Raw genomic sequence first — 22,824 nt, 5'->3', positions numbered from 1 at the left:
AATAATTATATTTTCTTTCCGATAACAATTAAGGGATTAATTATTTAAGGTGCATTCCACTTATCTTTCGCAACCCTCGCGAGGATTATTTAACTTTTGTTTAATTATTCGATAAACAACAAAGATGAAATCATGAAAATATAAAAATATAACATAACGCATAATGATATCTAAATATAATTTGGAGCAAGTTTCTGATTATATAGTGGCAATTTTAATAGCGGCTTTATATTGGCTTATATTGGATTGTCCGGAAAGTTCGTGCCGATGTTGAAGGAAAATTGAAACGCAGAAAATTTAAATTTTAGTATACATTTATTAAATTATATAGATTAGTCGGCACGAACTTTCCGGACAACCAATAGAATTCGAAGTCAATTAATTCTGATTAGTCACATTGCAAATGTCGTTTCTTTGAACTAGAGAGTCTCAAATTAGAGTCTTTCTATACAATTGTGCACAATTTTTGAAATTTCTTTGAGATTTTTTTGAAGATTTACTTGATCTTCTTACATCAATAAATGAAATGATAAGCATTGAAAATAAAAAGTGAAATGCACTTTTAGAGTGAAAGAACAGTAGAAAAAAACATCTCACAGTCAGATCTCGAATTTCCCTATATAATCTTAATATTCTCTCTCCAGTTTTTCATTTAACTCTTTTATGTTGTATCTGCTTATTTCCATTTTTATCAATGTAGATTAACTTTAATCTTTTTACTTTAACTTTTAATCTTGGTTTAACTTACCTTTCTGTTCCTTTTTCTAATTCTTAAAACTAGAAGAAAGATAAAAAGTAAGTTAAAAAGACACAAGTAAGTTAAAGTTAATCTGTATGTCAAACATTATTTCATTTTTTACTTGGCTATATTTCTAGAAGCAGTTCTTCAATTGCTTATGACATCAAGCAAGCTGCACAATTCTTTTTTCACAGTTTCGCAGATGAGATGTTGCGATGATACAACCCAAGCAGAACGAGTCACAGATAACGTCAAAATGACATTAAAATGAATCGGAAATGATTGAAAAATAACTTTTAATGATTATTTTGGAGTCATTTGATATCATTTTGATATCATAATGACTTGTTGTTATGGGATTAGGGATACACTGAGAGAATTTTTGATATTTATGACTATAATTATGTTATCATAAGAGAATGGTTTATAATTTAAATATAATTTATATATATATTTTTTGAATGATTATATAAATATATGGAATAATATTAATATAATGTTTATATAGTTAAGTAAAATGTTAACGAATTTTAATAGATCAAAAAACTTGCATGGATATAAGTTTTAATAAAAATATTGATTTAAATGAAATAATTAGTATATTGAGAAAAGTAGATATATTCTCTATTATTGATAATGTCTCAATCTCTATTATTAATGGTATAAATTTATGAACATTATTTAAATTATTTTATTTAAATATTTAAGTACGTATTTTAATCTTTATCTTATTATTTATATACACTCCCTATTATTTAATATATAATAATTAAAGATCAGCACAAGTATATTTACAAATTATATTACTAAAATCAATACAAAATGTATTATAGAATAATTAATATTTAATTGCAAATAAAATGATCAATTAATATAAGTTTCTAAATGTTTTTTAAAAATAATATCGATAAATATTTTCAACGCTTTCAGGCATTTTATTTACACAGCTTAACAATATACCTCATAAATACATACATCTATTCTCACATATATTGAAGTAGTAGTCGTTGTGACAAAATCACATCACATGGCGAATATAAAACAATAAAAATATACATAATTTATACAATTGTAGGCCAAGGACTCGAAAAATTGAAACCAAAAAAATATCCGTACATTCTCCGATGTATATTATACACACTCATGCATACTACAAACGTTTCATGTTTTTTTTACAAACGGCGCATCAAAGTCAAGATGATAATCTCCGTTGGTAGGTACTTTTGCTTAGTGTATATCAGGCCTGTCCAATTTGAGTTCCGGAGCCAAAACGTAAAGCCATCGATGCAAAAAATTCAGTGTAGAGATTTCACAGAAAATATTGACTGGTTGATATGCGTTTAAGTGACGCTTATCAACATTTTAAGATTTCAGTTCTTCTCTGAAATGTTACTCACATTGAATTTTTTTGCGTCAATGACTTTTGTCTTGGTTCCGGAGTTCAAATTGGCATGCCTGGTGTATATATAGTTGGCCCCTCCTGTTATATAATATTAATATTTTCGCCACGTTCCCCCATGAGAATTTTTGTAGGAAATCCTAACGTTAATTCACGTAAAATACAGCATGAACAAATTTTTCATGGCATTTTCTCCTCATTACATCTTATACACTCACAAAGTTATACACATTGTATTTACACATTTGGATCAAATAGGAGTCAATAGAAGTGAAATGAAAAAATCTCTAACTAAGCTCAAAGCCCGCGCCGGCCTGTATCGCATACAGGAGTTTCTCGCGTAGGATTTTCTCATCCGGAAACTCGGGAAGTTTCAGCAAGTTCATACAGGTACTCGAAGTCGGCAAACGATCCACAGAACCGGCATGCTGGATGCAGAATGGTGGATCGAGTTCCTGTGAACAAAAATACTTCAAGGGTTGAACAAACAATGGAGAAACAAATATCACAAATGTAACGTAATGATTAGAATACCGATTGTTGTTAATTAGATTCTAGGTTGAGATTTTTGTAATCTAGTTTTCGAGATATCGAATTGTAGAATCGCACATATATTTACAACGCACCTTGAATCCCAGGAGAGGAGGGCGACTACAACTAGTAACGAACTTTAGTAGTTGGCCCTTCTGCTGATCGTTGAACTCGTTGACGACCTTCCAGAAGGCAGTGATAGTCGGATGGTCGGGCGCGTATCCGCCGGTATAATTCGTGTGTAACATCAAGTCATTCACGTCCACGGGAATTTGCGCGCCCGAGATGAGTACTTGTAGTTCTTTGTTATTGAACATTTGTAACCAGTCAAGCGGTACCACACTGCCGATTCCTTGCTTGAACGCGAAACACTGCGCACGTATCTGCTTGTTCAGTTTATAATCGGCCATCAGATGAATGTACTCAATGCGATTGTGACTTGTCACAGGGATGTTGGCGCCGCTCGGTTTCAATTCGTCGACCCGTCTCTCGCCAAGCTCGTCGCTGAGCACGGTGAAGTCTAATCCTAGATCCGCCACGTCGCCTTTGTAACTCTTCAGATAGAGAAGGCTGCGATACATGATGGGATCAAGGGAGGCTAGATGATGCACGTCTACGTCCGACTGGCGTCCAACGATCTTCGACAAAAAAAACTCAGCGAACGGCAACTCCACTAGCAGATTCTCATACAATGCCTTCCCCAAGATCCTGCCAATAAAGTAATAATGTTTCGGAAAATCGTCAACTAGCAACTGCACCGTGGGATTCGGATACAACATGTTGTCCTTGGTGAGTTTGAAGAAGCCGCGGTTAGGATCGAAACTGGTCTTCAATAACTCAGATAAAAATTCTCTGAATAGACCACCACCGTCGACACCGGCTTCCTCCAATCCCGCGGTGTTAACCAGCTGAACTCGCATCTTCAATCGCAGCTCTGGTTCATTTTCTGGTGATAACTTTTCGAAAGCGTCTTCGTAGAGGTAATTCCGTCTCACGGAGATCTGTATCGACGGACCCTGCATGAAGTGCGCGAGTTCGCCCTGCTGTTCCGCTTTGTCCTTGTAAATTAACGATTGGAATACCACTACACGATTATTGAATGGTACAACAAATGGTATCTCGCGCAATAGCGTTAATGTCCGCACTTCTGTCGCCGATAACGGTGGTCCCTCCTCAAACTCTTCCCTCGTGAAGGCCCTCAGATTCTGAAAGGGCACATATCCACGTAGCCGGCGTCTACGGAATGCAAAGTCCTGCGGTTTGTCAATGGGAATGACGACGTTGGATGCGATCCAATGACCTTCAGGACAAAACTGCCGTCTGAGATCACGCGTATGTAGTTGCCGTAGAAGACCTACCGTGACCTTTGAGCAAATTTATAATAAATTTGATTTTTATGACTATGTATAACATTATTTATCGTAATAGTAACTCTTAATTGCAATTAATAAAACTTATAGAAATTTAAACATTTTCTTGGAGATAAAGATTAATTCAAAAATAATCAGAGAATCATTAATCTTACTTAGAATATTATTAGACATTGGAATTTTATGCAGATATTTTTGCATTTATGCGCAAAATATGCAAATTTACACAAATATGCAAATATGCGAAAATAAATATACAATATTCTTGAGGCTTCCATGGGTGCTTTTTATATAAAGATTATGCGTTTTACGGGTTTCTTCCGTGTCCAGATCTATTCTTGAAATTCCAACGTTTCGTGAATTTTGCAGTCCACTTCATCAGAGCGAGCAGCCTGATACTTATCAGAACAGTATCAAAACATTGGTTCACAAACGCATTTCAAGAATAGATCTAGACACGGAGGAAACTCGCGAAACGCATAATCTTTATAAATAAATATGCATTTTTAGAATACTTTTTTAATAAGATAAATTTCTATTTTGATATTACTTTCCAATATATTTTCTAAAAAAATATGAAATTGCATAAGAATCCAATGTCTAGTTATCAATATTTAAATTTTACAATACAAGCGAGGTCATGAACGCTATATTTTCATAGTTATTAGAAATCTAATCTAATTGTCATGCTAAAAGTTAGGATAATTGGAAACAAGCTTTTAAAAATTCTATCCATTATATATCAGTTTAAATAATCCTTGCATATAATATTTATGTAACGATAGCGATATTGTATCACTTTTTCCAATGTAGATTAATTATAATCTAATTTAATTAACTTTTTATCTTTTTCTAATTCTAAGACTTAGAAAAAGATAAAGAATAAACTAAAATTAAAGTTAATCTACTCTCTAAATTTTCTTTAGAATGAAATCTCACTCTAAAGAGTGAAAACTGAATCAGTCTTGAAAAAGAATGCATATGATGCATAAAAACTAAATAATAATTATCATTAGATTTTAGAGATTTCAAGAAAATATTAGAATTTTGGTGAAACCTTGAACAAGTGCGTCCAGATCTGTGTATCGTGTCGGCACTGAACGGCGAACGTAGGACCCAGTACAGCGTTTCTGTAGTCATCGCGCACTGTAGGTCGAGTATCAGGAAACGCTAGCTCCACCAGACCTAAGCAGACACCCTTTAGATGACCAGATAGCACTGCCAGTTCCGCGATGGTAAAAGGCATTGTGTGCTGCTGCCGGTTTTTGGATACATGTTCTGCGGAAGTTGGCTCAAGGAAGAATTCCGTATCGTGCAAGGTCGCGATCAGCAGGCTAAACAATGAACAGAACACCGCTAGTAATGGAACTATTCTGTCGGTGTCCTCAGTTGAAAGAGCGATTCCACGCGATATAATCTGCAGAAGAGATGTGGCAGCACCACCACCAAACAACGATGTTTGACGAATCGACGCTAAGCTGGTCCACAGATGTTTAAGAAACACCGGCTTGAATGCAAGCATATAGAGCAATTTATATTTCTGAACGGCCAGCTTATTCGTGATAAGTAGATGATGGCATAACCGACACAATGGTTGTAGCAGCACCGGGGGATCCGATTGGCTCTGTTCAATCGCCGATAAAATACCATTTACACGTTGCTGCTCGTTTAACATCTCGATGCACTGCCGCAGGATATCAGCCTGTTCCTGATCAGTCATGTTACCATTCGATTCGTTGTCTGAATCATTATCAGTCTGTCGCTCCGAAATGTTTTGCTCGGCCATCAATGGCACGATGGTTGAACTCAGAGACGCGAGCACTTGCAAGTAATTCGTTAGCACGTCCTCAGATTTGCACCATGCTACGAAAAAAGTCAAGTATAAAATTTTTATTAATTACAACGTTAATTTATCAAAAATATAAATTTAGTAAAAATGTAATAAATTAAATTAAATTGCAATATTTTGTCAGCATTATGCACAGGGAAAAAGATTTCTTTAGATTTAGTATTCCTATTTATTTGAAATAAAATTTGTTTCATTGAAACAACACATGCTTGTACGAAATATTATTTGTTTGAATAAAAATTTTGTTGTTTCATTCAAGAAACTTCTATTGACAGAAATAACATTATTATTTAAAGTAATATCTTTCAATTAAATAATATATTATTTGGTTACAATGAAATAAATTATTTATTTGAAAATATATTGATAGAGGTAGATTGTTCCATGTAATTGCTTTCTTAGAATAATCATTATATTTTTTGGCCAAAAATATAGAAATAGTGGCTTATACAACAATGGATTAAACAGGATTTGGACTAACAGGATTAAACGAACAGTGCTATGTGCTATATCAATTATGTTTGTGCCAGTACAGTTGATCACACAAATACTGAAGATAGACATTATCTGTTCAAACAAATAATGTATTTAAGACAAAAATATACATTGTTTCAAATTCAAACAATCGCACTTATTGATTTAAACATTCGTTTGTTTGGACTATTCCAAATAACAAATTTATTTGCTTATAATAAAATTTATTAAATCTCCAAAGAAATCTTTTTCTCTGTGTGGATATGAATAATATTACTCATAAATATAGGAACATAAATATAATTAATATAAACAAGAACATTAAACAATACAAAAATGATTCAACGTTATCCAGAAAATTGAATAATATTTTGTTTGTCTGTGGTAGAATTAAAACTAATAATGTTAATAAAGCTTTTTGTTTATACTTACAAAACTGATTAGACGAATCCAACGACAATATACAATAAAGCAGGTTTATCGTAGGTACCAGTTGGAGTCGATTGATACAGACAATTAACTGGATATATGGAAAATCTTTGAATTCTGCTAATGCAGGCACAACAAACATGCGAATAGAATCGGACAGTCTGGGCGAGAATACGCTTCTGCACAGTTCCCGCAGCACGAGCGTGGAGAAGTTCTCCCTGTGGTTCACGTAAGAAATCAAATCGACAGGCCGTTTGATCATGTCCAGTAAACACTTGGAGATCGGTGTAGGTGCGACCGACGTCATCTCTGCCATCGGCGGTACCTTCTCATCCAGCAGCTTCCTCAACTGCTCGAAGTAATTATGTTGGATCAGGTAGACAAATATACTTTCTAGATGCCGATAAGTGTGTTTAGATGCCGATAATGGTAGCACCTTCTCTGTATCTTCTCGCGTTGTAAATACTTCCAGAACTCGTAATGGTATCGCCAGGGAGTATGCTCCATCTGGCAGCGTTTCCGTGTTGTATCGCATACACATGCGAAGAATCCATCTGTATCGAACAATATATTATTTAAAATAAATACCGTAATGAACGTTTCATAGAAGGTCTCTATTTTGTAACTCTTAACAGTATCATTCAAAATTACAAAACAGAGATATAAAGCATTATTTGTTTAGTTAGCATTGTTTAGTAAGCATTAATTGTTTTTATAGAAACTGATATATTCTCTAAATAGAGAAGAAGATGGTATTATGGCGTCAACATCGAGCTGCTGATCAAATAATTCCATAAATAATTATTAGAATTCTATCCAATCTAATAGCGGAGATATTAAGAGGGGCCATTATATCTACATTGGCCATAAAACTATCTTTTTTTCTATATATTATATTTATATAATAGCATTTACCGCAGTCTCCACAGCCATTGCGATGAACTTATTGATTTCAATTTAATTTCTCTCTGGTGCTTCAAAAAGTGCTGAAGAACCCATATCAGTCTGTTAGTGTCTAAGATGTGATTATAAAAGAATAACAACTTTCGTAAGTACGGCACTAATTCTTCTAGGCTCAAGTTTCTGCGTCCAGCTGCCTGTTGCGCTTCATCAAACTCCTTTCTCTTCTGCGCGCACATCAGCCTCCTGGTGACGAAGCTGCGTATGCGCGCCTGTATTTTCAGCGCCGCATCATGCTTCTTGCGCTGTTGCTCCCTTTTTAGTCTCTCTAACTGTGCATGCTGCAGGAGAACGGCTCTCTCGTCTCGTCTGCTAGCACCTGATAAATTCTGCTGTGGCTTGCGCCTATAATCTCCCTCAAAGCTATACATGATTCATGATCAGTTGCTCGATAGTTGAGTTTATCTCTGAAATATTTATTAAATATATCATATACTTAATATACTTAATAATAATTATATGTATAAAACAAATAAAATATGAAATGCAATAGCAATGTATAATTTTTTCTCGCATAAAACAATCATTTACATATCTAAAACAAAAATTATAATTTTGTAAAAATGTATCGATTGTGCTTATATTATAATATGTTATGTTGATTTATCGAATAAATTATGTATTTTTTTTCTAAATGATAATTTTGCCTCTTTCTGTGTAAAAGAATTATTGCTATCACATTAAATATCTTTTAACACAATAAAAATGTCAATACAAATCAACTTTATTTTGATACTTGACTATATACAGCTGACTTTGATAACTCAAGTCTCTATAATTTTATATAATGATAACTATATGACATTTATAATTTTATATAACATAAAAATAACATGTAAGTTGTCATTACCAAGTTATCAAAATCAATTGTACACAGTCAAGTATCAAAATAAAGTTGACTTGTATTGATATTTTTATTGTATTAAAAGATATTTAATGTAACACTGTAAATAGTTTTACTACAAATTGTAGTAGTAAAAAAAAATAGTAAACTGTACAAAAAGTTTTATTACTAATACAATTTTGTAGTTGATACATGTAATTACTATTTTCAGAAGACTTCAAAACATAAAGTCAAAACATTTACATTTTTGTTATTTTATATATATATATATATATAAATAATAAATAAATAAAATAATAAATAAATAATAATAAAATAATAAATAAATAAATAAATAAATAAGTAAATAAATAAATTTTATATACACTCATCTATCCAGTATTATCTTGTATTGCACTTTTATTGTATTCCATTTAATTCCTTACAGCCAAAAATATTTTAATTTGATAAGAAGTCTTATTGTTTAAGCTTTAATATATAGTGAGTGAATTGTTCTCACAATGACATTTTAACTTGATTAAATGCAGGGTTGGCTAAATTAACTTTTTTTTAAAAGTAAAAACTAAGTTAAAGTTAATAATCTTGAAAATTTAACTTAGTTAAGATGTAAGTTAATTTATAATGAAATTAATTGAATTAAAAGTTAATAAAAAAAATTAATTGAAAAGTTAAAAGTTAAATTTGTTTTTTTATATTTTTTTAATTCATGATTCCAGGATTTTAATCTTACAAATAACAGAAATAACAAATATATACTTCATTTAGAAAATACTCTATATTGTATTTACATATTTTATTTACTTATATACTGTTTAGTATATAAGATTCGACTATGAATTATGAATGCTGGCCTATGATATGACTAAAGCTTCAGACACAATACAAGAGAGTAGCGATAATAATAATAGATTTCAACCTATCTAGAAACTAGATACATCGAAATACATGGTTTCTGACAGATTGAAATATAAAGATTGAAATATATCGATAGTGTAATTTGAAATGAGATGAAAATTACAAAAGTGAGCAAATTCACTAGAATATTTATAATTTCATTGGTCAACACTTAGTAAATTTGCTTACTTTTGCAATTTTCACTTCATTTTAAGTTATCGCTATTGTCGCAATATTATGTCTGAGACTTACTTCAAAGAAAAAATTAATTTTTAAATAAAAAATTAATAGTTACGGATAAAATGTAACTAAATAAAGTTAAAAAGTTAAGAATCTAAAATGTAACTAAGTTAAAATTAATTAATTTTTTAACTTTTTAACTTAACTTTTATCTTTTTAACTTAGCACTAACCCAATCCTGAAATTAAATGTTTTGCTTATTATATTAATAATACAAAATCTAACGTTATATATAATTATTATTCTGTGAAATATACTATAATTTAAAGATTCAATAAAATTTATGCGTCCTGCTTAATCATGCTTGGCAAGACTCAAAACTTACCTTCAGCGCAAATTAAAGATAACACTCGTAACAATTACAGAGACAATTAGATCATGTTCATTCCTTTAAGAGAAATTGACGGGACATTTTCTGTAATTAAGATTCTCATGTTCCCCCTCTTCAACGTAAAGTCCTCTCAGAGCACGAGTCTCATCAATTTTCAAACTTCGGTTGGTGTTCGAAGGTTAAACACAATCGAAGATTCTTGACGCAACGTTCTCAATCTAATGGATGCCGCGACGATGGATCCGCGATATTCTACGATACTCTGTTGATTTTTCACGGTCCATCGCCGGACAGAGACAATGACTTGCGACGGGAGGTCAGGAATGTATGTATGGAACCTACTCCGTACACGTCTAGTCATCGAAGCTCGCCATGTTTCGGCCCTTCGGCGAGATCCACATTTGTCAATGCTATCTGCTCGACTTTGAAGTCCGAAATCCAATCACTCCAATCTTTTGTTCCCCGTACACCAGCGCGCCAATGTCCATTTTAGTGATCTGGAAACTAAGTTCCGCATTTATTTTACGAAACTGTCGATAAAATCGTAACAAGAGAGAAGGCCATATCCATTCCATTTCTTAAATGAGTACGTATCGAATAAAAATGTATATAAATGTATATAAAAGGAAAACTCTAAAAATACAGTTGTATTTTTATTTACTATGTTTCATTGTCGTGCAATATCATAATTATTTACTATAAGTTCCATCGTTTTCCGAAAGACGTTAATGTTAATATGGTGAAAAACTTGTAGAAAAAAATGTCAACGGGCGAGTTCAAGACGGTAAAACAGTTAAGTATCAATCGCCGAGCAATTGAATATGATTGGTTGGATCTATAAGTAACAACCAATTATGTTCATCTGCTTGGCGAGCCAAGCTTTGTCGAATGCGCCCAATGTTAAAAAATATATGTATATAATCTCTTGGCGACATGGCAATAAGTTGCACGTCATAATATATATCAAAATTTGTACATTGCTTGCGCTCAAATCGACAAAGCGGCTTGTCTCACTGAGCAAATGAATATAATTGATTGTTATTTATAGATCCAACCAATTATATTCAATTACTCGGTAAGCATGCCTAGCCCCTTTGCCGTCTTGACACCCATTGGCTGCGTTCAACAGAAAAAGCAGCTTTACACTGTTGTAAAATTCTTAAATATGTGATTGGTTTATACTCCAATGAGGAACTAAGAGCAAAACTAATCATATTAAAGAATTTAACACAAAGCTATTTTTTCTGCTAAATCTTCTTTTCTGCAGCTAATGAATATGATTGGTTAAGTTACTTATAGATCCAGCCAATTATATATAATCGCTCGTGGCGAGCAGATTAGCAGTTTTGTCCGATTTGAATTGATAAAAGCGGCCATTGATAAAAGCATCTATCGGCAGGAGGTAAGGGGAAGTAGATGCGTTCGCGCATGTGCGGGTGGGAAAGCCGGTCTGTGAATCGCGTCGCGGCGACATCACGCCGGACGCGGACGGATCCGAAGGACGCCGGGAATCGCGAATCGGCGAATGGCCGGCGCGTCGCGCCGGGCGAGGATGCGGGAAGATGGCGGCGGCGGTGGAGTCGTGCGAGGTGAAGTGCGCCGACGTTCCGCGCGACGTTGAGAACGCAACGGCGGATCGAGCGGATGAGCCGCGCGCGGCGACGCCGCGCCGGCAGGCTGAGCTTTACCGATTTCGCGCCGCCGATCTGCTGTACTACGCGTCTTCGGTTGCTTTCTTTCTCGCGGACGTAGCAACAGGTGAACAAAGAGCGGCCACATGCATATACACACAACACACACGTGCACGTGGCACACGCGTGTGCGTGCGACACGGGATGTCCTGCGATTCTCGTAATTTCGATCCGGGTGACAGGTCCGTTCGAGGCACAGTCGAACACCGTGAAGTTGCGGTCGAGTCAAACGGAGCGATTGCAGTTTCAGTTCGATTGCAAAATTTGTATTCTTTCATTATTTTCTACTAAGCAAACAATTTTTAATTAAAAAAATCTAACAAGTAAAAATATCTATTGGAACCTCCGCGGTTTTTGGTGCGTAAATTACGTATTTATAAATTGATAAGATACAATAATTCTTTGAGGCGTAATCGCCCTGAAGTTGCGGCCGAATGGAACTGATCGAACTTAGATTGCAAAATTCATATTCTTCGATTATTGTCGAATCTATTTCGATGAAAAATTTGAAAATTTGATACGAATAAAATACCTAGGAGCCTCGGCAGTTATTGGTGCGTAAATCGTGTATTCATACTCACTTAATTGTCAATTCTCAATCAATTGAGATGTACTTATCAAACGAAGGTAAACGCAGAATTTAAATTTTAGTTAGAGCTTCCATTTTTCGAAGATATATACATATAATGTTGACCATTGCAAAAAATCGCGCTGAATAAGAAATTGTATCGATATTTCACGGTAAGTTAATTCGTGAAATCTGACACTAAAATTTGAGATCGCGGGACACCCTATATGCTTACGTCAGCTTTGTTTATGTCAACGCTGGTAAAAAGTATCGCGATTGAAAAATTATAACTTTTCAAAAGAATATTGTTGTTGAATACACAATCTTTTTTTTTAAAGTTTTCATGTATATCAGGATTAATGAAAATAAAATCTTAAAATAAATACTAAAAAAATAAATACTAAAACATAGAATGTTGTAGGTTTTTAATTATATTTTTATATCGTTAATGTATTATTTTATACGTTTGCATTTTTAAAATGCAAAATATTTGCTAAAATAGCAAAAAGAGAGGAGAACTTATACATTTTAGACTTACAGTTATAATTAACACAATAAATAAGTCTAACAATTATTTTATATTTGTATATAATTGATATTAATTATAACTTTATTATATTTTACAATTATAATTATAATTAACACTATAAATAATTATGACAGAACTCGCGATACTTTTTGCTAACGTCTTTCAATGTGCTTTTTGTACTGAAATCGTGTAAATGTCACATACGTGATAAAACTTGTTTTTGCACACTTGCTCAAAGCATGCGCGGGAAAGCTTCTGTCTTCGTAAACCGAACACCTTGTAAGATATTTTTCGCACACACAGACAGCATTGTATGTGTGGAATACCTTTTGCAAGGCCACTTAGCGTGGGGATGCTTTGCAATGGGTTTCACCGTCTTACCCGCTTGTGTTACCCAACTATTTAGTTTGAGATGGCATCGCAGCGACGGTTCTCTACGGACTGTTCACTGGTTGCTGCATATCCTCCTACTTGGCTTTTTGCACAGGTATTTTATGTTTATTTTTGCGCAGTTTTTCCCATAATTTCATTGTCCGTAAATTAATGTGTACGAACATAGCATATATTCTCTACTAATAATGAATTATTCAATCAATTTATATTTATTTTCAGGTATTTGACCTTGCTTTGCACTGCGATGCACTCTTTGAGAAATAAGTCTGGCTTCAGCAAGGACAAGAATTGGGTATATCGGCAAGAAAGCGATATATGTATGTTGCACTTGTTTAAGTCATTTATGGGAGCTGCTCCGCAGTTGATATTGCAGCTATATATCATTGCGATGTTGAAACACGCACCGTTTTGGACGAGTAAGTGTTCTCTTTAGTTTTAAATTATCTTATTTTATACTTTATATAATACAATGATGTATGTGTGTACGTGTGTTTAAATGTAAATATTAATATAGGAGAGATCAAAGCTCGTTAGAATAGTTTTTCATAGTTTCGGCTTTAGACTTTCTAAACAAATAATTATTATTAAAAAAACATACTAAGATAATAGAGAGAATCTTTCTTTATCTTTTTATATCACAAATAATACAAAAGTTGCAATAATGCATCAACTACTGCAACATTGCATCAACATTGCATGTTGCAGCAATATTGCAGAGATTTTGCAGCGATATTCCTGCAAATTCTGCTATATATGAAGGGAAAAGCTGAAGAAAATAATACAAATTAAAAAGCTTGAAAAAATCTGCTTGCTTCATCTTGAATCAGATTTTTTTTTGCAATATTTGTTTGATTTAAATAAAACTTAGGAAGAATACCTATGTTATAAAAGAGATATTTTACAATAACTTTTTCATTATTTCTTTCACGATAAATAAATAGAATGTAATATTTGTCAACGAGTTTTAGTTTTTCTTTGTTAAGTCCCAATGTTACAAGGGATTTAAAATCTAAGAGAAACAAAAACGCATTTTTTAAAATGATATTTATTCAACATACATTTTAACAAATAAAGTACTTTCTTTAAGAATCTGAAAAAATGAAAAAAATTTTTTAAATTCTTACATTAAAATATCACATTTAAAATGTTCATGAAGTTTTATTATCTCTTCAGTATAAAAACCGTCATATAAAAACCGAGTTATCTGGCAAGTTATCTGGCAAAGACATCGATAATATTAAACAGACGAATAGTTGAACAATTTGTAATCGTTCTCATAAATTTTGTAAACCTCATTGAGAAGCGATCGTGGTATTCTCTTAATGTATTCATTTAATGTTTTCCTGGTGGTCGTGCCCAATGGATTAATATTTCGCGAGTAATTTGTCTCATATAGGTATCCGTTCAGATTGGCATCCTGTATGAAAAAGTTCTGATCCCTGTCCAGAGTTTCGAACTTCATAATGTAGTCGTAATTGATCATGCAAGGTTCACAGGTGCGATAATATGGCACCCAGTGCTCGTCAAAGTACTTCTCACTGACTATAAATTGTAGAAATTCGGTAAACGTTGGTTCTAATCTCGTCGTGTTATCAAATTCACGATATTTGAGTACAATGCGCCGGCCGAAGCGTTTATAATAATATTCGCGATTCTGCATATGCTCCAACTTGTCTCTGTATGCGGATAAGAGACGTTCCAATGGATGTCGCACAATGAGGAACTTCTTTGTTTTGTTCATTTTCTAAAAATCATTTTAAAAAGTTTGCAATTTAACTTGTCACTCTTTATTTAAAAATTCTTTGGAATAAGATTTGATTCTTTTATCTAAAAACTATTATTTTGTGTCTAATAATTAACTCTTTTGTTAGGAATACTTTAAAAAATTATTTTGTAAGATTCTTTTTTTATTGTTATGTAGATTTTTTGCTATCTATAAATTTTTTATCTAAGATTTTTTTTATTGCTATCTACAGATGATGATTAATCAGTCATGGATTTAGGAATTACAAAGTACAATTTGTACCTCATAAGTCTTATTAAAATCTGCATTCTGCTGAAACTTCTGCCTCACGATATCGCTGATCTGCGTAAGATTGCGACGCACCAAGTCTATAGTAGCGTCCGTCAAAGAGCCTTTTAGAACAGCGAAGTAATTCATCCATGTGGAACTCGCCGCCTTGTATATCGGACACCATGATACGTTGTGTTCCCTTCAAATTATTTTGAAAATTATTTGTAGACAAAATTATTGCATTTTTTAATATCGTTAAACTTTCTTGCAATTTGACGCGAAAATTTGATGAAAATATTTTAATCCTTTTCGAATTAAATTCCTACATTATGCTAAAAAAATTAAGAAATCACTTATTTTGTCCTCCAAAAATAGACAATTTTCAAAAGAGTGTAACTTTATCAAAAATTGTCATTTTAAAGCTTGAAGTCTCTACTTTTCAGGACAATATATTAAAATCATTATCTAAAGTGTCATTCTAGAAAAAAAGTAGAGATTTCAAGCTTTAAAATGTTTTTTTAATCATTTTATTATGATAATTTTTGACGAAATTACACTCTCTTAAAATTCCCTACTTTTAGAAGGCAAAATAAATAATTTTTTTTAGTGTAGTATATATTTTATATCTAATGTATAATTTTTATCATTAGATGTATAATTTTTAAGAAACTTTTTAGCATCTCTCTCGCTTACGTGTCGATGATCATATTCGTCAGCGTAGCATCTGTGTGCGATTTCTTCGTGTCGATTGTCTCACACATTCGTGCCACCCACCACCTTCTCCTGTTCAACTCACGCTTAACATCCTCCATCTGGTTTCGTGACATCGGAGCTCGCAGCATTATTCCAGGCGCGACGGCGCGTGCAATAGATGCATATTTCGACGATGCATACCTCAACGATGCGACCGGCTCTATGTTTGTCTCCTCCATATGCGTTAAGTTCACTAGTATTAACAATGTCATAATCGTCGCTAATATCGCGACTGACTCTATCACCGTGACTTGTTTCTACGAATAAAGAATCATTTTTTTTTCTCCGTGTGAAGAATTGTAAAAAAAAGAAGCGCGGAAAAATCATGCGAGGATTACATGGCATCAGAGAAGAAGACACGGTTGATCTTGTGGTTCATATTCATATTTCGCTTTTATCAATAAATGCGCGATTTATTTTGTAGATTCTACAATATATGTAAACATGGAAAGAACAATTTTATTGGATGATCAAAAACTGTGCTGGATATAGAATTGAAAATAATTTTGAAAAAAAGTTTTTGCAGTATGCTTATCATTTTTTAATTTCCATCATTATTTTGATGGTCTAACAATTATTTTAAATCTATATCCAATAATATTTTAGATCTTTCAATAAAATCGTTCTTTCCGTATATACTAAATGCGCGCAGTTATCGATAAAAATGAAATATGAATCTTCATGTTCCTACCTGTATCGATGAAAGGAGTTTTTTTGAATAGTAATAAAAGCCGGTTTTCAGTTTCGGATAAACCGTCGAATTTTTATTTTCATTCGACGTTATTATTTTATGCGATGTGTGCATCGTGCCTTGTCACGTGTATGATTCACTTGCGATAAAACACCATTTCAATGAATCGCTGAAGAACACTGCTGGAAATTATGTTGTACCAGTGTACCATCGATGCTGTGCTCGAAAAGTGCCAGAACATTTGTGAATCCGTAACGAATCACGTATACTATTCTTTCATTTCCTCTTTCATGACCCGCCTCCGCAGATAACAGGAAAAAGGAAGGAATATCAGTCTGTTTATCTATTTATTCCTGAACAATGTATGAACGCAACGATACGATGACAAATTCCACAAGACGAGGAACTCTCTCGTCCTCCTCCACAGTTTTAAATATAAAAGCGACTAAGTGCGAAGCGTTGCGAAGTAATGTCGAAGCGTATTCAAAAATAGCCGAAAAGAAGGCAGTAGTCCATCACGGACAATAGTTACAAAAATATATAATAGTTCTTTGGTATCTTTTATTTTATTTTTTTTATTACACTTCTCAATTATCTCCAAGTTTTGTTTAATGAATAATAATAATCGCGATATTATTAAATAAATATCTATCATTCTCAACGTTCTTTTTTTTTAGCATTATGGAAGATATATGTGGAAGATATATAAATTATAATAATTAAGGTAATAAAAAATATCTCTTGGTATATTTTTGTATTTAAATTAAAAAGTATTTTTATAATTAGTATATTTACAAGTTCAACTCTTCGGGAAATTATGGCTGGGTCATTCTTGATCCGTACTGTCTATTGGATAATTAAAAAGTTACACTCATATAAATAGTACGTAAAACAGCAATAAAAAAGTAGCAATTTTTCAGTTTTTTATATTTTTGCCTAATATAAAAAAGAAATAATTTTTGAAAATCAACAGTAATTTTTGAAGATCCAGGTCTCGAGTGATCCGGTCACCACCAGCCAAGAGTTAGTATTGTTATTAATGTAATTAAATTAACATATGCAATTTTTGCACAGGCGCTTCCGCCGTGACTTCCTTCTGCTCCTTAACGTGGGCTGTGAGTACATACGTTAAGGCCATGCACAATATCAATCGCGAGCGCAACAACGTGACTTGGGTCGCTCTCGCCCTTCAGGCTGTTTGGCGTAGCAGTATGCTGATATCAAGATTCATAGTTCTGCTGTTAGCGCTCATCTTCTTGAAAGCATGGTTCTTTTTATTTTTGGGTGAGTTTTTATCGAGAAAATCTTGTAATTAGAATATAGAAGTCCATATTACATTTATATGAAATAATTTAATTATTTACTAAGGCTCAGTTTTACAACTCACGGTTAATGTTTAACCGAGGTTCAATTTATTTCTCATCTTTTTCCAATTCTAGCATTAGAAAATTAATCATGAGTTGTGAAACTGGGCCTAAGTCTATTTTAAACAAAGAAAGTCGATCTTTATAGAATACAGATTAAGTGGACTGATTATAAATTACAATACGTTGAGTCGCTCGTCTAAATATTTCAGAACAACACGCTGTGACGCTGTCTCCTATTTTCAAGTAATCGTCATTTTTCAGGTCTGCATTGGTTTATCATGACGATCTGGGTGATCTTGCAGAAGACAAAGTTCTGTTCTACCGCGTGGGAAGAGCGCATCTACAATTGTGTCATCGGACTAATCTACTGCTTTGACTTCTTTAACTTACGCGACGACAGATCGCGCTACCGCGTGCTCATCTTTTACTCAGTGATCGCAGCGCAGAATGTGATCTTTCTGATCATATACATGTTACATGTCGGGGAAACTATCACGATGATCATGATTGCGTCCGTGATAGTTAGCTGTATGCTCATCGGTCTGACGAGCATGTCACTATATTATGGCAAATTTCATCCATCAAGAACAGCGACGAACATCTCCCGAAATATCAGCGAGCATTCTACAACTACGAAGGTTGACGCATCCAGATCCTTTAAGCTGTTTCATCGCGATTCCTTAGTGTCGTTGCACCATTCCATGGACATCTCGCCGAGGACTGAGGAGGTGCCTACCGACAAGCAATCTTTGCTTACAAATATTGCGCAAATTTCCGATTGTGTAGAGGAAGGCATTGTTAATCGCAACTACAGCTCGGAGAACGAATTCAACGCGAGCGCCTTGCGCCTCTCCACAGAATGCGAGAGGTCGCATAGTCGCATCGGCGTCAAACACAAGGAAGAAGTCACGTTGGTCAATGATAATCCGGACAACGCGCTTACTAGTAGCGCGCCGTTGAACTCTCTGTATTTTGGCTTGCCTGATATTGACTCGTCCCGAAAACGCCGCGGCATTTACGAGCACGATATCACTCCACAATTGGACTGGCATGCACCGGATATATTGAATATTGATTTGAACCAGCTTGGTAGTCTCGATAACTCTGAACGAAGCAATTCTCTCACGCTGGATTCCTGCAGTAAAGTAATCGGAGCATTGGACGTTATCAAGAACAGAGAAAAACTAACCACCCCGACGCCGTTGGAGAGCAGCAGGATATTCGATATAGAGAAGGTGTCAAAGGACCTGCAGCAGCAGGTCTAAATATATATTATTTGAAATCAAAAGTTTTGCATTATCCCCTATAATATAGAGAATACAAATAAATCATTATAATTTATTTATTATAGATTCTTTATTTATTATTATTATTATTATTATTATTTAATATTTATTATTATTATTATTAATTATTTATTGTGATTATTATAAATTCTTTATTTTTTTGCTTCAAAGCATTTTTTTGTTAAAAAATCAAAACATAAAACAATACAAGTACTAAAATAACAATTTCCTTGTTTCCATAAATAACGCAATACTTTTGATTGACTATATCTTCTCTTATTTATTACATTGCTTTTTACTTATTATTCTGTTACATTATGCTACTGTCTCTTCACGAATGTTATTTTTCCTACAGCAGCGGGACGAAACAATGAGTTGCGTGACGTCAATCCACGATTACGAAAATGTGTGCCCGTTAGGAATCGCTAGACCGCCTTGGTGCATCCGCAGCTGGAAGGGTTATACAGACATTGAGACGTACATCCACGACGATAGCGTGGTGCGCGATAGGCGGCGAGATACCTTGACGAGCACGACCGGTACGACGTACAGCTCGGAATACTCCGACGGCATGATCTCACGAGGGATATTAAAGCAGGATGATTACGCGGACGCCCTGACTTACGATCTGGTGGAATCTAAGGGCAATAAATCATCTTATAGCGACAGCACATTCTCTACGTCCGACGATCAAAATGCCAATCTATATATAGCCAAGCCGGTGGTGTTCGATGACCGGGGCGGTATGCTCGCATTGGACACGATATTGGAGGAACGCGATGATTTGTCATCGTCCGACGAGAAGTTTCAACATGGGTCAGAGCTATCGCGTGACTCCGCGAGTACTTTGGTGAGTACGATAGATCAGATCAGGCGATATACAGCGGAGAATTCGCCGCGACATATCTATCACACCACTGGGACTCATTGGGAAGACCTGAATCCCAAGAACTTGATGGCGCAGGCGCGCTTTGCCAAAGTATTATTCGACAATGATCTCAGGAACGCCTCAACGACGACTGGTTCGATTGATCTGACCGCGCGAGACGTCGAAAAACGCGAGATAGATGCGATCAGAGAATTCGTCCGATGCTGTGCTATAGAGTCTATCAAGAAAACGCCTCTGATAGACGCTGTCTTGTCCGATTCACCGATTCTGGACAAGGCGAGCAAGCTTATGCGGCAGGTCACGTTCGCGGATTGCAAGAACGATTTTGACACGAATGAGAGCGATCTTTATGTTGAAATGAGTCCCTTGGTATCTGTGGAAAACGGCGAAAATCTATGCCAAGCTAGGCCCATCGACACTAAGACTGCCGAAGCGGACGAGAGCGACACTCTCAAGAGAAATACTCTTCCCACAATATCGAAAAAATCGCCAAATAAAGAGAATCTGTCGCCGAGCTTGTCGAATAACAATAGACGGATTAATAATATATATGATGACAGGGACAATAATGATAGTCACGCTTGGACTATAGAAAGAGATGAGAAAAATGACAAATCACTGTGCAACATGCGTTTCAATCTGAAAGAGAAGAGGCACTTATTTCTGGAGCAGGTTCTCTCGCCGGTTCCAAAACTCTGGAACAAACGTATCTCCTTTCACCCGAGCACCAAAAATTTATAATAAACGCACTTCTTGGTTTTCTCACTCGTGTTCTATAGTTGAAAATCGATTCGAAACTCATTTTATCTATTTTTATTATGTATACAGGGAATTTTATTACGTATTATAGGAATTACAAAGAATTTGATCACGTTTTACAACTGAACGTGAAATAATTTTTATCGAATCAAAAATTTATAATGAAAAATTTTTTTATATTTGGCACTGTTGTCTTTCATGAAGAAATGTATGGCAGCTCAATTTTATCTTGCTCAAGTGTATTTTTATTCATTTATGGTTTATATAGGAATTCTTTATAGAAGTTTTAGGATTTTCTCTTGTTTATTAAAAATCTTAGGAAATTAATCTTAATTCGTCATGATATTGGATACTTTTTACGAAAATGTTACATTTTTGCTGCACCCGTATCCGGTCACAAATAAATCAGGAGGACAATTTACGATGGAAAGGATTAAGAAAAACACACCACAGTACAAATATCGCAATATATATAACGTCACTCGTTAATTAGGCACACATCTTAATTTTTATCCATGATTTTAAGCTGCGCCGCGTTTACTTTTATAACTGACATAAAATAAACGCGATGTAAGCGTGTGATACGCACTGTCTGATTGTTACAAGACAAAGCTATAATGACTCTAGTATTGCGCTTTTGCGATTAGTGTATATAAAAGAATGACTTATTTTACATCTCGTACCGAGATTATTTTTATACATTATTTTTACTATGTACAATAAAGAGATTCTGTGTAATAAATGATTCGCAACCACGCATTTCTGATAATAATATTGTTGCGATCATTATGCATTATAATGATTATGTACATCGAAGAAATTATCTTGACTTGAGTTTATCTTGTAATTTGCAATAACAATTTGAGATAAAAAATTTATGTATAATTTCGTATATCGTGTAATATAGAAAAACGTTTGTTAAATTAAAAAATGTTCTATTATTTCATGAATTTTAAATCCTTGAATTTTAAATCCTCTACTCTTTTTCTGTTTATAATATGGACCAGAATGATATAGTGTAAAGAAGAATATTCAGTGGTTTTTTTTAATGTTAATTAAATGATTAATATGTGTCGAATCATGGACGTGACTTCATGATTGATTTTTATCTTTGTTTATATTTTAATATCATCTCTTTAACATTTTAATTATTAAAAACTTCATATAATCAATTTGTTTCCAAACTCTTCATTTATTTTCTATTGTAATTTGACTGAAGATTTGATAGTGGAATGTTCACATGCATGTATTTAATCTCTTCTTGATGTATTTAATCCTTTTTGATAAATTAATTTTAATCTTTGATTATTATAATAATTGCTCGTTTGTTCTACTAATTTTATTATATTTGTATTGCGATTTTGAGTTACGATTGATATTATTGTAATTATATCTGTAATGCTATACTGTTGTAAGATATGTTTCAGTGAACAAAAAGTTAACTTGTGGTTAACTTTTTAAGATCGACGCGATGTAGCGTTAAATAAAAAAAATAGAACAAAATGGAGCAAGTATATTTTTTTGCAAGTAGCAAGTAACATTTTTCTTGTAGCATTTTAAGTTTTAAATATTACAAAAAAAAGCAAGTAACGCTACCTGGTGATATGCGCGACGCAGGGTAAGGTGAGGTTAGGATTACGTTTGATTAGGTTAGGCTGGGTGGAAGAATTTGTTGGCGAGCACTGCGAGCAACAGCGCAAGAGAAGTGGTGTCAGAATATAGGGGGTGAACATCTACGGAGACTGGCGTCCTAATATTATCCGAAGGACTGCATTCGGAATCGTGTTTCCCGTTATCACCTGGCCGCTCTGTAATTTGCCATGG

At 34.0% G+C, this 22,824-nt stretch overlaps 2 protein-coding genes across 2 annotated transcripts; one reads left to right on the top strand and one right to left on the bottom strand.

Annotated features, from left to right (window-relative positions):
* Positions 1–2,164: 2,164 nt before the first annotated feature.
* LOC105621771 (ubiquitin-protein ligase E3C) lies at positions 2,165–8,122 on the bottom strand. Its single transcript, XM_012203226.1, has 5 exons — positions 7,707–8,122; positions 6,795–7,345; positions 5,097–5,902; positions 2,765–4,033; positions 2,165–2,593 (listed from the first exon to the last, which is right to left on the bottom strand). The coding sequence occupies exons 1-5, from the start codon at positions 8,120–8,122 to the stop codon at positions 2,426–2,428; spliced, it is 3,210 nt and encodes a 1,069-aa protein (XP_012058616.1). The 3' UTR covers positions 2,165–2,425.
* A 3,500-nt stretch (positions 8,123–11,622) lies between these two features.
* Positions 11,623–20,982, top strand: LOC105621770. The gene is made up of 6 exons (XM_012203225.1): positions 11,623–11,818; positions 13,152–13,335; positions 13,461–13,657; positions 17,774–17,983; positions 18,328–19,325; positions 19,711–20,982. The coding sequence occupies exons 1-6, from the start codon at positions 11,623–11,625 to the stop codon at positions 20,980–20,982; spliced, it is 3,057 nt and encodes a 1,018-aa protein (XP_012058615.1).
* The last annotated feature ends 1,842 nt before the right edge of the window (positions 20,983–22,824 follow it).

This window comes from Atta cephalotes (assembly GCF_000143395.1).
Source record: "Atta cephalotes unplaced genomic scaffold scaffold00037, whole genome shotgun sequence".
Classification (NCBI taxonomy): Eukaryota; Metazoa; Arthropoda; class Insecta; order Hymenoptera; family Formicidae; genus Atta; species Atta cephalotes.
The sequence above is the reverse complement of the archived record's forward strand: the minus strand, read 5'-3'. Positions and strand labels throughout refer to the sequence as shown.

Excerpts from the sequence above, each read along its gene's own strand:
- LOC105621771 (XM_012203226.1), bottom strand. The coding sequence starts at position 8,122 with ATGTATAGCTTTGAGGGAGATTATAGGCGCAAGCCACAGCAGAATTTA. Across the intron at positions 7,346-7,706 it reads CAATGGCTGTGGAGACTGCG|ATGGATTCTTCGCATGTGTA; the intron begins GTAAATGCTATT and ends TGTTCGATACAG. Across the intron at positions 4,034-5,096 it reads TCTGGACGCACTTGTTCAAG|GTCACGGTAGGTCTTCTACG; the intron begins GTTTCACCAAAA and ends ATTTGCTCAAAG.
- LOC105621770 (XM_012203225.1), top strand. The coding sequence starts at position 11,623 with ATGGCGGCGGCGGTGGAGTCGTGCGAGGTGAAGTGCGCCGACGTTCCG. Across the intron at positions 17,984-18,327 it reads ATGGTTCTTTTTATTTTTGG|GTCTGCATTGGTTTATCATG; the intron begins GTGAGTTTTTAT and ends GTCATTTTTCAG. Across the intron at positions 19,326-19,710 it reads CAAAGGACCTGCAGCAGCAG|CGGGACGAAACAATGAGTTG; the intron begins GTCTAAATATAT and ends TTCCTACAGCAG.